General features: G+C 39.1%; 1 protein-coding gene across 2 annotated transcripts in view; it reads left to right on the forward strand.

The window, feature by feature from the left end:
- FLT1 (fms related receptor tyrosine kinase 1) overlaps positions 1 to 20,661 on the forward strand; it is a 115,918-nt gene that overhangs the window by 12,618 nt on the left and 82,639 nt on the right. For both annotated transcript variants that reach the window (XM_030477809.1, XM_030477810.1), the window contains exons 2-7: positions 3,291 to 3,387; positions 3,692 to 3,912; positions 13,246 to 13,370; positions 17,126 to 17,288; positions 17,380 to 17,516; positions 19,037 to 19,211. In XM_030477809.1, coding sequence (XP_030333669.1) covers positions 3,291 to 3,387; positions 3,692 to 3,912; positions 13,246 to 13,370; positions 17,126 to 17,288; positions 17,380 to 17,516; positions 19,037 to 19,211 — 918 coding nt within the window. The remainder of the gene's footprint in view (positions 1 to 3,290; positions 3,388 to 3,691; positions 3,913 to 13,245; positions 13,371 to 17,125; positions 17,289 to 17,379; positions 17,517 to 19,036; positions 19,212 to 20,661) is intronic.

A 20,661-nucleotide genomic window follows, 5' to 3' on the forward strand; every position in this document is an offset into this window, starting at 1 on the left:
GCTGTCTCGTTTGGTATGCTTAATTTAAAACAGATCTTAAGATTTTCATGTGAAAGTCTTTGCTTATATCACTGTAGAGTTATCAAAAGTTTGTAGCATTTATAATGGTTTCTTGCCCTTCACCTTTGGCAGACTTTGAAAACAGTAGCCCACACACCCAAGATGGTCTTCTTGTCTCATCACGGTGCTGCATGGCTGGTTCTGCTCCTGGGCAAGGTGCTGGTGCTGAGCAAAGCCAAACACTCAGCATCAGGCACTACAGACTTGCTCTCAGTGCCTGTCACTCACATGGATTTTCCACTTTTCCATCAGTTTTACACCGGAAGGAACCCACATGTTGCTCTCTAGCAACTGTGTTGAATGTTCTTAACTCCAGCAGCTGGCTTTGATCCTGATGGAACCTAGTCTGGCAGACCATTACTGATGGTTTTTTCATGCACATTGAACTGTCTGTATACACTGTTGCTTGCTTTCAGCTTTTCTAGAGCCTGAAATAAGGAGAAGTTCAGGGAAGCTTGAGGCCAGGTTCTCTCCTGAAGTAAGGAACAACATTCATAAAGCTGAATATGAACGCTGCGTTCTTGGGAGAGCATCTGAGCCTCCAATTCTGGGATGACCAAAGGAATACAAATGAAAAGCAGGAACATGGTATTTTTATGAAACTGTCAGATTGTTTAGCTGAAGGACATTGAGAGAGCCTCTTGACCAAAGTGCCTGGGTTTTTCTTCAAGAAGCTGCCTGAGCTCTTGTACCATCTTATCTCAGCTCCTCAGTGTTTAGCTTTGGGGACATTATTACAGAACAGCACATAAGTAGATTCATAGACCGTAAGCATCTGCGGAAGACTCTCCCATAAAAGCACAGTGTGCTCTTTTGGAGATCCAGCATTTCAGAGTTGAGATCCATAAATAGTAGGTGAGAAAAATGTATGTTTGCAATATATCATGTAACAAATTGTTTCTTCAAAGATTTGCTGCATATTTTTTTTGTCGCATTTTAGCAGTTGGCAGAATATATTCATTTCTAGTTAGAAGTGTGATTGTCCAGACAAATCAGAGAAGTAGTCTGTGTATTTGTACAGCATCATCATTCAAATTTCTGGTAATATTTGTGCTGCAGTTCAGAGGACCTCTTTATTCTGAAAGCTTGTTATGCCCTTGCTTGAAGCCTGTTCAAGTGAGCTATAATTTAGTTTAAGTCTATGCTTAAGTGTACCCTTTAAATCTTGTTTTGAATAGGAATGGATGATAGTATATACAGGAAAACTACTGGAGCCACAGCTTAAATAAATTATTCAGAGCTAAAAAGAAAAATGCAGATAAATGAACTAACTTAGATGCCAAAGGTTAGTTAAAAGTTAGTTAACCCCTACAGTGTACATTTCCTATATTGCTAAGGAAGAGAAACAGGTCTCTGAACACCTCTAACAGACAGATTTGCAGACCTAATTGGCTATTTGCTTCTTTTCATGGATAGTGCTAGGGAGTCCCAGAAGTTGATTTAGACCTCTTGTCTCCACTGATGTTACAGGAAATCAGCAGGAAATACTGACAAGTGGAGCATAGCTGGCTCCTCAAAAAAAAGCCAGACAACCCCCAAACCAGTAGATGGGGGCACTACCTCTTTACCTTTTGTACAAAATACTTGTGCTTTGAGCATCTCTCTCCAAAAGTGGAGACTTGGCTTCTAGGCCTTTCTCAGGCTGAAGGAGTTCAAGTCCACATCTCGGAACAAAGTTTTGCTATTCAGCCTCTAATCTGAGGCTACATCTGCTGCTGGGTGAAAGCTGCTGAATTTGGAGCAGCCATTGACTTTGGAGGGTTTATGCAGCTAAAATTCAGTTGCCAATCTTGGCTGGAGCTAGTGTGCAAAAACTCCTTCTATAGTCAGCAAAGAGGGAAGCCTTTCCAGTGGATGATACATAGCAGCCAAATAACATTCGTGCATTGCTACTATGTTTGGTGTGTATGGCTGTTCATATCTAGCTGCAGTAGGGACCTCTTGAAAAAGCTTAACATAGGTAAACTGAAACTACTTGACTGAGTTCTAGTGGAAAACCTGCATTACCCTTGTTTACATGATGCTGCTTTTCTTGTATATTGACAGCAGAACTCTTGGAGTAAACTGATTCAGGGTGCCCTCTGCTCCTCTCTCACAGCACTGAAATCTTTACGAATTGCACTCAGTTCCAGATTTAGACTTAAACTGGTTTTCGACTTGAACTGTTTCAAAATATTTTCTTGTTATGTTTCTCGCTTCTGGAACACTTTGCTGTCAGTGCGAGGGCAACGGGATGGATCAAGGACTGTTTTTTCCCCAAGGAAGGCAATTCTGACTGCTTGCCGTGAAAGCTTTTGTGGCCATAGCCTATTATGGGGCAAAGATTAAACATTATACCTTTCCAGCACTTGCTGGCTTGATGAGAGAGAAGGTCCAGTGTTCCTCTAGTCTTCTGCCCACAGGGTTTTTTCATGGACTCCCTAAAAATTACCTTCACATGACCTGTGAGAAGCCTGCCTGGATGTTTTCAAGTGTCCTAAGCAACCTCATGTGTTACTGACACCCAGGGTTTCATGCATACCAGAATGTTCTGGCCACAGCTGGGGCCATGTTGGCATGCTTGCTTTCTCAACAAACAGCAAATCTGGTCTGGAAGGTGCTTCATCTTGTTCTCAAAACCTATTGTAAAGCTGTCCAGTTACCTTTTGACACCACTTCACTGGTAGGAAGCCTGGAGCTAGTGAGGGACCATAGGTAACAGTGCTGGGACCTTCAGTCAGGAAGGGAAGATCTTTAATCCCCTTTCATTTCTTCCAGAGCAGTTCCAGCTTTCCAACAAGTTGTTTGAGTGAGAGTTCAGTATCTTAGAGGTGAATACGTGTCTCCTGCTATGGAAGTGAACGACTTTTGCCCTTCCCATTGAAGGGGGGCTGTCATGGTGGTGTTTCCTAAGGAAATGCAGCCAGCGGTGCTTGAGGGCACGCTTCCCTGGTTAGATGTGTAACTGCAAGGTCCTGAACTTTCTTCATGGTCTGCGCAGTGAACAATTTGAGAGCAAAGTTGCTGACTGAAACTTGCATAGCTTTCATTCCTACTTTCTTTCCTGAGTAATTCTTGTGGAGGATTATGTGAGTCCTGACTCAGGACAGCAGGAAGAGAGTATGTGCAGCGAGGGGACACCCCATTTTCTTTGCTTTTCCCTTCCAGTGTAACATCATAAATGTGAGTGGACTGGGAATGGGATGATTTGTCATTATTAATGTTTGTTTGTTTTTTCTTTGTTTTTCTAGGATCTAGTTCAGGATCAAAATTAAAAGTTCCTGAGCTGAGTATAAATGGCACACAGCACGTTGTTCAAGCAGGACAGTCTTTAAATCTCACCTGCAGGTAACCAGCTGAGTTGGATTCTGATAATTTGGCTGGGAGTTCATACACCTGACACTTTATTTTACTTTTTTTTTGTAACTGAAATTAGAAAAAAAAGAAAACTTATGTTGTGGGGAAAGGTGGGGAGTGAACTTCAATGGCAATTGTTTGATAGTTCTTTGTTTTTTCTGTTGTTGTTTTTGGAAAACAAGATAAAAGAGAACCCCAGAAATAGCCTAATATAATAAAAAAGAAAGCTTGGGAACTGGAGCTATATAATTGCAGCCCAACATAATTGTTTCTGCTTCCTTATCTGTATTTGCAGGGGGGAAATGGTTCATTCATGGTCTTTGCCTGAAACTCTAAGTAAGGATAGCAAAAGACTGAAAGTAATTAAATATGCCTGTGGAAGGAATGGAAAGCAGTCCTGCAGCAGTCTGACCTTGAGCAGAACTCAAGCAAGTGACACTGGAAACTATAGCTGCAAATACCCAACAAGTCCAGCAAAAAAGAAGAAGGAATCTACAGTCTATGTATTTATTAACGGTAAGATTGTTTTTTAACACTTCTTGGTATTTGCACTTCAATACAGCAAAATGGATAAATAAGGCAGTTCAGCTGTGGTTAAATACAGGGTTTTGAATGATATTTTCAGCCTTGCAAAATGTGCGGTGATTTACCAATCAATGTATAAAATCTGCTTTCTCAGAGCTTGCAAATACAAATGTTAGTGTTTTATCTGTTAGGGAAAAAATGAAGAAAAAGACCCAATTCACCCAGTCTGCAAGAGTAAATAGAACTCCACATGGAGGTAGACTAGAAGTGAATCTGTGAAATGGGTACTAGAGAAATCATATCTTACAGAATCAGATGATGACTGATAAAACCCAGGTATCTGGTACAATGTCCACTTTAACCTATCTGTGTAAGATTATAGATTTCTAGGCAGCTGAAGGATGCCAAAGATGTCTATCTAGATCACTGAATTATCTCATGCTGTAGAAAATTACTATTTGTGTGTTAAGTCACATTCAAAAATGTACTCCGTAGTCCATATTACACAGGTTGTAAAAATACAGAATAAATGAAATCAAACTAAACACAGAATTGTGTTCAGCAAACAAGCATTGTGCAATGTATGGAAAATGCTGGAATTAGGTCAGTTAGGATGTTACAGAAATTACTTTCTGATCTTGTTTTTTTTCCAGGTTATTAATCAGATACTTCTCAGAACAGTTGAACTCAATAGACACAGTAATAAAAGAAGAAATTATAAATATTTTAGGGGTTTAATTTAATTTTATATTTTAGTTTTTCTTGATTTTTACATAATAAAATTAATAGATTAATGTAAGATAGCAGATTCAAAGACTTAGCCCATATTACAAAGAATGTGCAACTGGAATTTTTCCGAATTATGTGTCTGCTGCTTCTAATGAATTCACATCGGAGTGAATTAGCCTTTGTTTTAATTTTTTGACACAAAGTGGGACTGGCGCTGTGAAAAAGCAGAATAAAGCGGGCCTTTTATTACAATGATAGAAAATAAGATCCCCCCATTATTGTGTTTTATTGAGAATTACTGAAAAATTCATGCTGTTCATCCTGCTTTCTTTCATCTGAAATATACTGCAGAGTGTTTTTCTCACCCAACTATTTCCATACAATTCATTCTATGGGTATCCAACTACACATGCATCCATGGAAGCATAACCAAATTAAGTTAATCATTTGGCGACCAACATTTCCTGCTGCCTAGGAAAACTTAATAATTTTCTTGGATGACTTTTGCAAGTTTCCTGTCATAGGATTCTCTTGAACCTCCCACCTTAGATGTCATCTCTAGCTGAGATCTACCCACAATCCTTTCCATTCACCACATGAGAAGAGCAAGGATGGTTGTGACTCTGACTGAAAACCTAACTGCTCTGTTAAACCCACTTTACGATATAAAGAGATTTCTTTATGTTCTCTTGGTCTCTTTCCTACTTGAAGTGTTAGTTTTTCTATATCCTGATTTTTTAGAAATGGAAGCTACAACTAGTCTTTCTAACTCTTCACTGCTTTCCTGAGTTGTATGTAGCATAACTTGCTTGCATGTGAAAGAGTTCCTCAGTTAGAAGTATGTGAACCAAGATTAACTGCCTCATCACATGGTGATGGAAGAGAAACATATCATCAGACAAATAGTTTTATGACAAATCTCCCCCCTCTTCCCAAAACAGCTAAGAAAGACTGCCTAAGTGTCTTGGTTTGTTGACTTTTTTTCAAGGACATTCAGTCATTGAATGTTGATGTCAGTATTGAAGATAGGATTAGATTATGTTTCTCCTCCTACTTTACTTGCCAAAAAACCTGTAAAATGTTTAAAGGACAAACCTGTACCAAGCTTAGACCTCTTTGGCATCTTAATTTTCTGAATTTGACAATCCTTTTGATTGAAAATCAATTTTTTAACACTTAAGTGTTGACTCTGTCCTACTAAGCCCATATGAGAGTTAGGGCAAACTACTGGTAACAAGGGAGGCTGTAAGGAAACAGCTCATTCAATGCCTGTTGAAATTGTCACTCTGCCCTAAGGTGGAGAAAGATATATTAGTCCTCAAAAATTCTACATTTGCGGGAAGAATTGTTGAGTAAGTTGAAAAGAAACAAGATATTGAGTACCAAAAGTCACCCTTTCTGATCACTGTCAGTGTAGCATTAGGAAAGAAAATACTCAAGGAATCTCTTAATATAGGTCATTGTTTCTGTGAACATGCATGAAATTCAATTATCTGGCATAAGCGGGAGTGAAAAGGGGGTAACAAAATCCTCTGTGGAGACTACCTTTCCTGAGTTTAGTTGTATTTTAAGTGAATTTGTGGGTGCTTAGGAAATAAACATTTGTAAAATTGGATCCCTACTAGTTTTGTATTGTTTCCTGTGGCAGGACGTTGTGTCAGTCTATTTCCCATATTAGCTCCATGTGGATCACCAAGGTGCCTGTTTCCCATGTCTTAGCATGCTAGTTGCTATTTACAAACACAGAATCCGAATCACGAAAGTTGATATTGTTTGTACAGGAAGCCATCACTTCTTGTTTTAAAAATGTTATTCATTTCCGTAATTAGAGTGATACTGAAAATGAACTGCATTAAAACAAATAATTAATTAAATAAACCCCAACAGCCCTCTCCCCCAAAAAACCCCAACAACAACAAAACAATAAACCCAGTAAGGCCTTTAGTTCAGTAATGAATGTATGCTATGGCAGAAGATGAGCTTCTATAAGAAAAAAAACTCAAGGTGCCAGATGATGAAGAAACTGCAGGTCCCATGTGCCCCTGGATGACTTGAAGCACTTCTGAATTCCTGTGTTTGGGTGATCAAGAAGAAGGCATGCTAGTGACTTCTCTTGCAGGAGCTAGTCCTGACACCACCCTTCTTTCAGCTGGAGAGGTCACTACTGAGTTGCACAGGGGAGTCAGTGTACAGTGTGTGCTGCAACTCTTGACCACACGCAGTTCAGGAATTGACACAACAAGCAAGGGAAATGAATTCTCTTAGGAGCCTTGGGCTTTGCTCTAAGAAAACTGATGGCCTGATTTCCACCACGAGCCATGGGAAAAATATGAAATGAAGAAGAGCTTCTTTGCCAATTTCTCCACTGTCTCAGACCCAAAGCTACTCAGATCTTTATTCAGCTACGCAACTGCAGCCTAGTAGTAAAATGGAAAGATTGTAATGAACACTCATTGCATACCTTAGAGTGAGGCATGGGGAATTTTCTGCTTGAAAAGAGGTATTTATGAAATAAAGACATTTAAGAAACACCAAATTATCAACAGACTGTTTTGAAACCTATTCAGATTTCCCTGAGGACAGTGCTAAAGGCTTTTCTTTCTGTCTGGCTTTGTACTGGTATCTTCAAGATACTCTTTTCCAGTTTCTGGAGCTTATTCACTTTCTTCAAAAAAAGTGCAGCTCTCATTGTCTCTTGCCTTTGATCAATTGTTCCCATTATATGACAGAGGAAAAGCATATAAATTCAATTAAATTGATATATCAAGGTTCAATTTTTGCAAGAATTTAAACAAACTTTGATTCAAATCAAAGTGTTGTGTCGTTACTTCCTGTGATGAAGACAGCTGTCAGCTATTAATATACAATAGTAATGCCTTAATTCTGCTGCAACAGAATTCTTTGCTAGATGAGGTTTACTTGGCTTTAGGGTATTATCCCATTTATTAGTCAGTGTTCTCCCTCTCCTCGTCTTTCCTCACGCTCCCGCTGAGCACGTCTTCTGGCTGCATGCTTTTCCTTGCAAAATGAGACGTACTGGTGCTTCAATCAAACACCATTCAAAATATTCTGTTTTAAAATCAGACCTCTAGGTTGAGTCAGTTGTCTATTCTCTGTCTGTACTTAACAGAGGAACAAGAAAGAACCTTCTGATACCTATGTCTCATCACTGACTTTACAAGGTATCTGGAGAACAAGCTTAGAAGAGATGTCTTTCTTTGAGATGATATAAGTCAGGTGACGCCAATCAAAGCTGGAGAATAAAAGGTGCTAGTTCTAAGAGTATTTGTACTCACTAATGCCTAGAACATCGAACACATCCACTGGTTTGGGATATTTGGCTTGAGATGTGTCTCGGGTTGGACAGTCCAAAACGAAGGGCTTTAGTGCTAGTGAAGGGTTCAAAATGTGTGTCTTTCACGTGCCAAAACGTCTGCGGTTTTGAGTGCATTTTCAAACTTTAGGGTTGTATTCTGCAAGTGCTGAATATATGGCATCTCCTTGGGAGGTCCACATGTTGACAGATAGCTGGATCCAGCCCCAGAACTGACATGGATTTAAGATTTAGCTTGAATGGTTTGACTCCTGTAACCCTAAAGGTACTATATTGCAGAACAAGGAGGGCATCCATGGAGTTCCCCAAAAAGGTCTTTTAAGATCAAATATGTCCAAGTCAAAATATTCAACAGGTGAAATAAGCAGTAAGAAAAACACCCTGAAAGCTGACAGAAAGGGAGAATTTCTTCTTCTTTTTCCTTCTTATTCAGAAATAATGTACTGATAGAAGAACCTACCAAAGCCTGGGAAACTCTTCCTCCCCTGTGCCTTTTTTCTGTCTTTGCTTTTGGCACAGTTTTAGCATATGAGCAGTACGGTTTCTGCTTGCACTGTCAGAGTCAATAATATGATAGTGCTTCTGTTATGAAAAGGAAACTAGTTGAAATTAAACTATGCTACAGCTGTATCAAGTATGTGGACACATTTTTAGTGTCTAATGAGGTTCCTGTTACAAAACAGACCCCTCTCGGACTTGCTGACGTCAATCACTTATAATTGCCATGTTTCTGTCATTGTGTGTACATCAACTTTGCATCATAGTACACTGTGTTGAGTGGAACATGTGTGGATGCCTTGGCAGCATCAAAGGCCATGCACTAAGCCCTCTGAGGTCCTTCCTTGCCAAGGCTTATGGCTCCTACTGAAACAGAAATACATTTCTGAGATGAAGCATCATAAGGGAGGGATACATCTGAAAAAGTGTTCCTAATGTCCATTAGCCTTTCCAGAGATCACTTTCTGAACATAGAAATTGCTGTAGTGTGGATTTTCTGGGTAATGTGGGTAAGAATATTTTTTCTTAAGAGTTTTAACTGTGTTTTTTATGTGTTATGGACTTACACTGATGATAGCGTAGTATAACTAGCCCCAAAAGAAAATAAACAAACCCTGACTAAAAGTCACTGTACAGTTAGGCTAGCAATGCTTTGTGTCTGAATGTGCTCCAGATATGAAGTATTCCCCTCCTTTGTACTGTTCTTTTTCCTGGACTTCTGTGATCATTAATTTTTTATCTCAAGTCTTCCTTCAAGGTTTAGGAAGAATTTGAAGAGTATTATTTTACAGGCTAAGAAGAGGCAAGAGTGGAAAAGCTTTTCTTGCGGTTAAGTGTTGTGCTTCCAGACACACAAAATGAGATTATTTTTTCTTTTGTTCTTAAGGAACATAGACACCTACACGTGAGCAGGTTGAATAGGTGTGTTTCTTAGGGCATGATTCATCTCATCATAAAACGGATGTCTAAAACAGATCAGATGAACCCATGGCAGAATTCCTTCTTTTTCCCCAGTGACAACACTACCAGTTTGGCCACCCATCCTAGTGAGAAATGTCTATATTTTCAATATGCAAGTGAAATGAGAGCCACTTAGGTTTGTAAGGTTCTCCTTGAATTCATTCTGAATAGACTTACTAATTTAGCAGGGATAAATAAAGATACTTAGGGTGAATCCCTACAATGGAAAGGGGAATTTGGCAATTGGCCCATTAACTTTAATGAAGTTTGCATGTCTGTACTTCAGCAAAGACTGGTCCTCTCTCCGCATGCATGAGGGAAAAGGGTGTAATGTGAATGTGAGGAAACTGATTTGGCTCTTTCAGCTTGAAAAAGATCTTAATGATGAGCCAAATGTAAGTAGGTATTCTGGAAGAACTTCAGAAGACAAGCTTTCAGAGATTTCAAGAAGCTGTGATTTTCCTGCAGAGACTTTTATTCTTGCAAATGTATGCGTAAGTACTGTCTTATATAGCTCAGATTATTAAAAATAAAACAAACTCCAGAACAGTAGCTGAAGCTTGTGGAAACAAAGAACCTCTCCATCTTTCCAGAATTTGCCATTTCAGTGTTGGCTAATTTAGTTGTTTGTGCAAACCCCATAAATAGCCTAGACAGGTTACTGATACCAGACATAATATTGCTTGTGTTAAGTCTCTTACCAAGTTTGTATCTGGCTGCCAACCAACTTAATAAAAAGCTGCTATTTATGTTCTTTAACAATATAGCAAATGACCTTCATGGGTTTTGTGATTTCATAAATGCTCTTTGTGGTTTCATGTTTATTGTAACTGAGAGATATTGTAAGGAACACAGTCAAACTAGCGCACAGCCAGTAATTCCAGGCAGAATTTAAAAATACAGCAAGCGGACTTCTAGAGTAACCTTTGGCATATGTAAATATTCTGGCTGTCCATCTTTCATTTTGCTATTCTTGCAGGCAGCTCTAAAGAGATTAAAAAAAAAAACAACAACAAAAACTCAAAAACCAAGGTCGACCCTCTTAGATCTTCCATTCCAAGTTTAATGGACCTAAATGTGTAACTTGGATGTGGTCTTCAAGATAGGTCAATCCATGATGTTCCTTTTATGTCTAGAGATTTCTGAATGTAAAAGTGAATGAAGCTGGCCCAGAAGACCTCTGGCAGGAGGTTAGGTCATCCCAGATGGACTGCCAACTGGCTATTCAGGGAAGGATGGCGTTTACTTTCCCTCAGGAAGGAGTTGAAAGGAAATGTAGCAAAAACACTGGCAATAGCTAGGGCTATGACGGGAGGGAAAGAATTAAAAAGAATCCGGGAGTGCTATTACTTGAGGGAAAGAAGGGTTCCATGTTGTTGGCATACCCTGCCAACATGGAATAACCTGCCATCATGCTGCTGTGGGTTCACCTTTACCTCATCCAGGCTGGTAGAGCCTGTACCAGATTCTGGTCTTGAGGCACTGAGAGTATCCCATTATGGCCATTAAGACGGAAGGAGAATAAAATCAAAGGGAATAGGAAAAGCCTCCACACTCATTATGAAAACAAAACTGTGCTAGGAAACATAATGCGTATTTCTTTTCATCAAAAGCAGGAAGACATTTGGAGCACTCGGGGCCACCAATTGCCCTCCGGCCCATGGCGGAAGTCCCCAGTGATGTCAATGGGAGCTCTGCACGCGAATAGCGGGGGCATGGAGACGCCTTGGCGTACCTCTGCAGGGAGTGTACCAAGAAAGTCTGTGACTGAGCTTTAAAGCCTACCAAGAGCAGCTGGGGTGTTTGGTTGACTTTTATAGAGCACTTCATTGACTTTTCCAGGTGCAAACATGCATTTCCATTGTAGAAGAAGGAAAAGAATGCCAAGCTTGATGTTTTGTGCTTGTTTCCTGTCCCTGCCTTCATATGGGCAGGAATTCTGTGAAATCTGAACTGCACAGCCCCCACTGCCTTGATATTGGCATCAGTCAGTGGTGACACTGTGTCTGCAGACAGCACCGGTAGTCCCCAGAACAGCTCTTCCTCACACTTGTAATGATCTAGAGATTATGATACAGGAAACTACTTTGCAAAGCTTGCTGGTTTTGGGCAGGAGCTCTTGATTTTGTGACAAAGACAAATGAGTCTTTGGGGAGTAGTAAATCGTTTTGTCTGGTGATAAGAGGCAGGTGACCTCTTCTGTGGCTGCAGCCCCTGAAACAAAAAAGGTTCTTTTCACCGTCCTACAAACAGGTTCATTCTTGGTCTTTCCTTGAAACGTACTGCAGAGGAAAAGTCAGCCTAACAAGTCCTTAGGGTTTTTTTTATTACATACGCATTCTCTATTACTCATAAGTTCCTTTTGCGATTTTGGTGGACATTTAACACTTATTATTATTATTAAATAAAGCATTGTGGCTTTCATTTCAGAAAGTTTGCATAACAATTTCATTAAACCTCTTTATGAAAACTTCTTCCGTGTCATGGGGTACATTTGAGATGCCCCACCTTAGGATTCTCCCCAGTATAAATCAGAGTAGAATTTGCTTTTCCTCCTGTTTGTTGTCTTAAAAATATTATTGCATAAAACAAGAAAAGAAGATCCTAGGGGCAGAACAATTTTACGACACTGGGAAGTACAGATAATACTTTTGAAAGAGAAGCAGAAGTAATGTATTTGAAGAACTACTTGAGTGAACATAGGTCAACATGCAGAAGTCTGGGACCAGAACACTTGAATAAAGTATTGCAATTTGAGGTTTCATAAAGGATCAGGTCTTGCTAGCTTTACTCATTTCTTGTCCAAGAAAGATTTCCATTGTTTTTTGTAAGATTCTTGACTGACTGGGAATAATAGGATTTGCCTGAAAAAACATTGGAGCTGTAGATAAACACACAATTAAGATCTGAATGTTTCACTTTTTTAAGAGTTAAACCCCAATCTGACATGAATTTTGAGCTGGTCTATCTGCAATGTGAGTCAACCCAAACCTTCAGATCTGAACACCTGCAAAGAAGATTTGGAGCTAGAGCCTGTGGCTTGAGCCCCTCTTTGTTAAGTGGTTCAAACAATAGCAGCAGCAATGTTCCCTGTTCCCAGCGCAAGCTATTTATGACAATGCCCTTTGTTAAAGAGATTGTTCAAGGGACAGTAAATTACTCTGCCAAGCTTTAGTTATTGAGTCGAAAGGAATTAATGTTTTCCTGGCATTTTCATTTACCTTGTCATTTAAAAAAGAGACATACAGGTATTTTGGTAGTGGGAAGAAGGATAATAATTAACTCTTGCTAGTCTGTATTCTCAGAGTTGAAAATATGACTACATATTCACAGTAGATTCTTTCTCCTGGTGAATTCACTTGAGTTTTTCCCATCAATATCTTTACAGAGAGCAGGAACGTGTACTGTGTAGGGGTTTTCTGATAAGTCAATTTCAGTTCACTTCCCATATAATTACTTTTCCTGGTGATAACAAGATAGAAATGTCCTGAAATACGAAACATGTATCTTGGCAGTAGAGATGACGCTGTAATGGGAAAACTGTACCTTAACTATCCTGGATTTTAAAGGAGATGCCAAAGTGCTCCTATTGATACTGACGAATAAACATATTTTCAAATATTTAGTTATATTTTGCTGAACTTGTTTACACAAAAGTAAACAGAAGATTGATTTGAGGGCTTTGTCTACTTTTCATTATGGACAGGGTTAGTCTGTTCTCTCAAAGCTGTATGCACCATTACGATTTCCATACACTGCCTAAAAAGTTCAGATATTAACCTTTTCTTTTTCTTCTCTTGCAGACACAAGCAGTCCATTTGTAGAAATGCACAGTGATATTCCTAAAATAATACACATGACTGTGGGAAGAGAAATGATCATTCCATGCAGAGCTACAGCTCCAAACATTGCTGTTAGTTTAAAAAAGGTACTTCAATCCAAGCATGCTCTGAAAGTGTTATTGTGGATGATGCTTTATTTGTTTGCTTGTTTAGAACTATTTTAATGCTTTTGAAATATTTCAACAATTTAGTATTTCTTATACAAGGTTTCTGGGTGTCAGTGTGTTTAGAAACATTTAGTATTTCAACTCTGGAGGCTTTGCATCATATCTCACAGAAGAGCTTCATCAAATCTCTTTCACTGGATGCGAATTTTCTGAAGAAACTTAAGCTTTTCATACCATTTTAGTAAATCTTTACTAACAAAGGTTTCTGAAGCCCAGGAAGGAATTTCTTGTTAGGAGAAGAGATTTCCTCCCACCTCTTCCCCTGCCCTTCCTCCCCTTTCCTCTTCTGTCCTATGGAACAGGCAGTAAGTGCAGTCCCTAGAGACTTGCTGGGGCTGTACAAGGATCTCTGCAAGCCTTTACCCTACCTCACTCTCACCAGTGGCTTTGCTGCTTCCTTTTACATATGAATGCACTTATCAGACAAGGGATTGCTTCTCTTTGCAGGGAAACTTCTGCAGAGTTTTTGTGGGGCCAGTTTTAGAAAAACTAGACCTCTTTCATGTTTAGGAGAAACCCTTTCTTTCCTAGGTGCCTTGAGAGTTACATGGACAGGTAACTGACCTATATATATGTAGTAAAGTACCTGGTATCAAGACAGAGAATGATGCTTCTTTTTCCTGAAGTTCTTTAGTTTGGTTTAAAAAGCAAGTGGAGCTATCAATCAGTGATGTTTTGTTTCTAAATAAAGGGAGTTCTGTACACAGTGGTATAAGTATTCACCATTGTTACAAGGAAAAGAAATTTGTCTTTTTATAGAATAACATGCAATTGCCAAATAATATCACCATAAGATGCTTATCTAAATCAATACACGTCTTTGATTCCTCTTTGACTGCAGAATTTTACAGCAGCCACAGATTTGATCCTGTGTTTTAACTTGACCTGGAGTTTACAAATTCTATCCAGTGCTGTTTTGGTAATATAGATACTGATTTGGCCTTTCGGCTTCCATCTGCTAAATCACATGAAAGAAAGCAAGATACAGAGAAAAGAAAGTAATCTGACCTAGGATGTTACCGTATGTGTATGCACGCACACACACACAGGGTTCTGCTACAAGAAGTGTACCAGGCATGGATGGTGCACAAGATCCTGTGGCTATAGAATCAGAAGCAAATGAGGTTTTGCTTTCCATAGGGTGGAATGTAGTAAAGTGGGAACTTATTAAGGCAGTGTAGTGTTGCATCTGAAATCTCCACACATTAAATTCCTGAGAAAAATCCTGACAGGTTCTTCTCTTATTAAGCAATATAAAATCTTTTTTTTTTCTGCTTATTTGGAGGAGATTGGGACATATCTGCTATCTTTTTTTATATCAACTTGCCGTCAGCTTGGGGTTGTGGTGTGAGGCACATTTTTACACTTTCAATACCAGATATAATACTCTGAGAAGGAGAAAGAGGAAGTGGAGCTAAGTCTTGAAAGAAAGGATTAGTTGCTTACGTGTTTTGCATTCCAGGAAAAATAAATGTGTATCCTAATTAATCCCAGAATTTCCTGAAGCATGCAAGCTACAGTGCACTACATCATATCTTTATTTATCACCTGTGACACCCATATACGAAGATTCCAGCAAGTTTTTGCTCACAAAGCAATTAAGAGGTGCGTTAAATGAATTTCACAGCTGCAGGCTTAGTACTTCTGGAAAAAGGGGAAAATCTATTCTGTTTTCCATTCAGTGATAAAGGAAGAAGTTGGTGTCTCCATAATGCAGTCTTCTGGAGCTGGAAAGAAAACCCCAGCATTAGAGTCATTAGGTGCTGCATTCTATATTGCCAGGAAGTAAAAAAAGCTGTGGAGGAATACACTCAGAAATCTTTGGTTTCCACCAAAGCAGCAAAATGATAAATCTAGTTGAAGCCTTGAAAGCGTAACTGTGATCTACTTAAACCAAAGCTTGAATATTTGTTTTACTTAGAACAGGAATGGTAACAGAGCTCTTAGATTCCAAGATATGGTAGCCAGCAAGCTGTAATGTAATAGGCTTTACTTGTGTGTAACACACCCTTCCCCTGTGATTTGCATGCTTATTATAGCATCTTATCAGCTGTTGTAAAGATAAGGAATTCTACCACAACATTTTGTGCTCCGTAATTATTGCTCATCTGATTCATCATGCATTTCTGTTGGAGGAAGTGGCATGAGATGAGTGGAGGTGATCTCAAGTGTAGCTTTCTGCACGCACTGAGGAGGCAGCATCAAGGGTGTCCTGTTTTGGAGAGAATCTGTACCATGCAGGAAGGTCCTGGGCAGCCATGCTTCTCCCAGCATCTGGCAGCCATTCATTTTGGCTTTGGCCATAACAAGGAGAGGGCTGGCCAACACATAAGTCCTCTATTCAAATAAAAGAGAAGAAAGAGGTGAAGGAGACTTAGTGAGACTGGGTGCGCAGTGAGAGGTGATGGGCTGCAAGGTGCTTAGTTGACCCACAGGTCTGTGCTTAGGGCATTAATTCACCCAAACTCTGCTCTATGACATCTTTAAAAACATGTTATTTTTACCACAAAAGTAGGCTTTATAAATGTAGGCTCACATCCAGGCTTTGTATTCATGGCTGATATCTGTGTTACCCAAATGGTGGTATTTATTCCATCAATAAGACATAATAAAAAGCACAATGTGGAAGCAAGAGGTCTTGTCTGACCTTCAATGTCTATGTCATGCTTTGCATTTTCAGGGTTGGTTTTTTTTTTTTTGATACCTTATGGGGCTTAAAACTCCAAGGAACTTAATGTAAAATCTGATTTGTAACACTGACAAAGTGAGTGCTTGATCCCACATGGTGATATTTTAGTCTGTATTACATTTCAGGTCTTCTAATAACACTGCTGGCTTTACACTAGTTGTTGGCTCCTCAACTTTTCAAGGTCTTATAAGTGCTATATTTTTAAAATGTGATGAATACTTTTCCTGTAGAAATGTGATGTATCTAGTGTTTCAAGGTGTTGTTTCAAAATCTCTAGTCAATATCACTTGTCAATATGACTTGTCAATAGTCAATGTACCTCATTAAGTATGATCAAAAGTTCTCAATAAAAGTGCCCAAGGAAGCTTTCTGGCTTTAAAATTTGCTCATCATGTTATATGACTTAGAGACACATACTCTGTGACCTGCCAGCTTTGGAACAGCCATTTATGTCCTCGACTGTTTGGGGTTTTTTGAAGTAGTCCAGTCCTTTAGACAACATGAATGTGAGAAGCATCAGATTGAATTCTGGCAGGAATTTGTTAAAGCCACAAAATGACAGCAAATTAAGCCCATTTGTCACCTCTAGTGAAAAATGTGTATTTGTGTCTCAGTGGTGAAACCAGGATACTTAATTACAAAGGTTCACCAAGACAAGCACTTTAGCTGCCAACCAGGAGCCAACAGAATAGCAGTCCAAGTGCTGAAGCTGATGATAGTGTCAATCTATTATGTCATAAATTACATCCTGTTATAAATAATGAAATCTTGGAAACAAATAAAACATTCACATTTTTCACCCAGTTTTTTCCTCTATTTTGTGCTGAAAATGTGTCCTGAAAAATTTGCATAATTAGATGTCATCCTTTCTAGTTTGATTGGCATTTTTGGGGTGTTTTTTTCACATTCCTTTTTATTAGGCTGCTTTGATTAGAGAGTGGCATGAGGATGAGTTGTTTTTATGATGCGTGTTTGACACTTCCAGATTCCAGGAGAAACCCTAATTCCTGATGGCAAGACAATAATCTGGGACAGCATGAAAGGCTTCAGAATACCTAAGGCAACTTATAAATTCATAGGGCTCCTGAGCTGTGAGACAACCATCGGTGGACACAAGTACAGCACAAAATACCTAACGCACCGAGAAAGTAAGTAGTGCTCTCCACACGTTCCCTGTTTTTCCAAAAGCACTCTGCCCTGGTGACATTATTCACTTTTCTTTCTCTTCATCATGTGCAGCCAACACAATTTTTGATGTTCAGTTAAGCACCCCGCGTCTTGTCAAGTTGCTGAAGGGAGACAGCCTAGCAATTAACTGCACTGTCACTGCAGCCTGGAACACCAGAGTGCAGATGACGTGGACTTATCCTGGAGAGGTGAGTGCTGTGGTTGAAATGAAGAAAACAGGGGTTTCCCACAGACCACACTGCATCTAATATCCCAGGAGGAATTTTGCCTCGAAATGCTTGCCATGGTTCACATTCCATCATTTTGACCCTTGCTGACATGTCTCTTAAGGTTTCCTTTTTTCTTTCTGGTGCACAATTGGATAAGTAAAAATGTTTACACAACGTACTCTGGTTATATTGCATAATCATGAGTAAACGCTAGAATTGTTTCATCCCTGGGAGCTTCTTTTCAACCTGGTGAGATGACAGAAATTTGTCACCAAGTCCTGATCAGGGACAAAAAAGTTTTCAGCAAGGCTGTCTTTCTTGACACATTCATTTCAAAGACTGGCAGACAGTCAGGCACCCGACTCGAGCATGTTTAGAAAAGATATTTTGATTTAGCTAGCCAAAATCTCATTTGTTAAGTGTCACATGAACAATCCTCTTGTTTTGACAACTTACAGGAATGATCTTGAATGTGCTTCTCCTCCCCCCACATTGGGAGCATCCTCGTAAATACTTGTCACATACAGAGTAACTGCCAGGGAGTCAGTGTAAAACTGATAAGAAATTTGACATTAGTTTAAGGTTTACAACTCCCATTTCTTTCATGTCAGTTTGATTTATGCTGGTGATTCAAGTCAAGATCATTTATTATGTCACTCATTGTGCCTAATCACAAACCAAAATTATGATTACATTATATAGGGAAGATTAATGCAATTGTTTTTTGCCATTTTCTCTGGATTTTTTTCTCTGGCACTTTTTCTCCTTGGAAATAAACAACTTAGCAACAAGCAATGCTTCAAATACATCATATTGCTCATTGCTTCCTTACCCCTAGTTGGGCACCACACTTGTGAAATTCTGCTTTGCTTTTATTTGGATGGTAACTGAAGGGTGCTCAGTGTTTGAGAGACACCAACAATGTCCTGGGTTAAATAAACTTTGAGGCCAAAGGCTGAGGGGGAGTTGCAGGAAATAACTCCTCAGACTCACATTATATTATCTTCAGTTCCACCCTGTTATTCCCTTGCCAAATCTAGTCCTTTTTCTGTCTATAGTATTTCCAGAATCCTCCCTTTCTTGTGTTAATGCCCTCTTCTTCTATATGTCTGCTGTCTATGGCACTGAATCCAGGCACCAAACTATGTGCTGCTCTTCACGTTGTGGCTTCCAGGATTTTTATGAGCGATGCTGGACAAGGCGCAATGAGGAGCAGGTGTCTTGGTGTGGCAGGCCATATAGAAGGAATGATTTTCATCTGGAAAAAACTAATTTGGATGCTGTTAAAATTTTGGTGAAGATAAGAATGACTTCCCATATGATGTTACTTACAATTTTTATTGTTGATCCTCTGGGAATGTTAGGCATTTTTTCACGTCTGTGCTGTACAGAGGAATTGGATTTTTTTAAATTTATGCATGCTGGCAGTATAGTAAAATAAAAATCTTAACAAAAAGTAGTCTGTTTAAGCTCACTCTTGTTCATTTTCATTTTTATAGGCAAGAAGGAGAGGTTCTGTAACACAGCGCATTGACCAGAAGAATACAGAAGCCAATATTTTTTACAGCATCCTTGTTGTTGACAAAGTGCGTGATATTGATAAAGGCCAGTATACCTGCCACGTGAAGAGCGGGCCATCAATCAAAGCTGTTAACACAACAGTCATTGTTTATGGTAAGAAGTGGTGCAAATTTGTAGAATACTGAATGCTCATGTACCAAGTTCAGCCATATGATAGCTTTACATCTTGACATAAAGTGGAAGTGAATTTATAGCACGTTCATTGTGGCCAGAAAAAGGACTGCAACCAGAGAGAATCTGCGCCTTTACTTCCAGCATTGTTTTGTATTGTTGGCAGTACACCTATTAATGCTAAGTTTGATCACTGCTAAATACTATGATGACCCTGTCCTCAGACAGTTCTGGAGGAAGCAATCTGTTAAACTACAATTTGGGGGAAAAAAGCACTCAAGATGAATTTAAATAGAAGAATTCCACTTCCTTTTCTACGGTACTTATTCACTGATTTATATAAAAAATGAAGAAGAAATAGATACTCTAGCTTTGCATGGAGCAGGTGGCTGTTAGGCCATTTAAAAAAATGAAACAAGCACTAGATACTGCAACTCATTAATATGGTTTTACAGTGGGAGCCTTAAATGAGTTCCCTATGATCTGCCAGGAACTTCAGTGAAATCTAGAAATTTCTGGTGTCATTTCAAATTTATGTGAATTGGGACTTTTTTGCATTGGGACTCCCTTCTTTGTGGCATCCTGTTACAATTCGGACTACCCAGGATCTTTGGAGCATTATTGGTATTAAAGACCAAGCAGTTGGTGGATGTCCTCTATGACAGATGACTTATGGTCAGAATATTGATTAGTTCCATGTTTTCAGTGGTCTAGCTTTTCTCTCTCATCTCAAATTGTGGGCTGAACACCCTGTGTTGGTATTCTTAGAGAGTATTTCAGTCCATTTTCTCTATTTACGCTCTGGACTAAGTCACTGGGAGCATAGGATGAATCATGATATTCACTTGTACTCTTGAACAGTAAGCTGAAGCTGTCAGAAAGTAAGTTTTAAAGTCAGAGAAGCTGGAACTGTTAAAGGTAGCCTGTAAGCTCTTTTTCACATGAGCAACCCCATCTATGGGATACCCATGTTAGAAAGAAAAGGGTTTGCAGCATCAGGGTTGTATATTTATAACTTGACTTGTGTAATTTAACTACTGATTTGTCTTGTGCATGTTGTTTACAATGTATGTGGCAAATGTGATTAAATATTGCAGTTTTTTAATAGATATTCAACATCCTTATGCAGTCTCTAATGTGGGTAAACATTGCACCGTAGGTATTATGAAAACGACACTCAAATAGTTTTTCATGTTTTGAATGTTCTTATTTTCTCAAGGGCAGTTTGAGGGGGGCAGGGAAAAAGAATAAGATTTTTCTAATGTATTGTGTTTTATTGCCTCTGGTAAAACCCATCAAGAGTTTGAAATATGGGCAGTACAACTGGAAAAGAACAAATTCCAGCAGGTTGAGATTGTTCCAATGAAGTGATAAAGATTTGTTTGTTTGATGAAACAGCTGTTTACCAGTGATAAAGAAAGTTTCTGCCTTT

Source organism: Strigops habroptila, chromosome 2 (assembly GCF_004027225.2).
Source record: "Strigops habroptila isolate Jane chromosome 2, bStrHab1.2.pri, whole genome shotgun sequence".
In the NCBI taxonomy this organism is placed as follows: Eukaryota; Metazoa; Chordata; class Aves; order Psittaciformes; family Psittacidae; genus Strigops; species Strigops habroptila.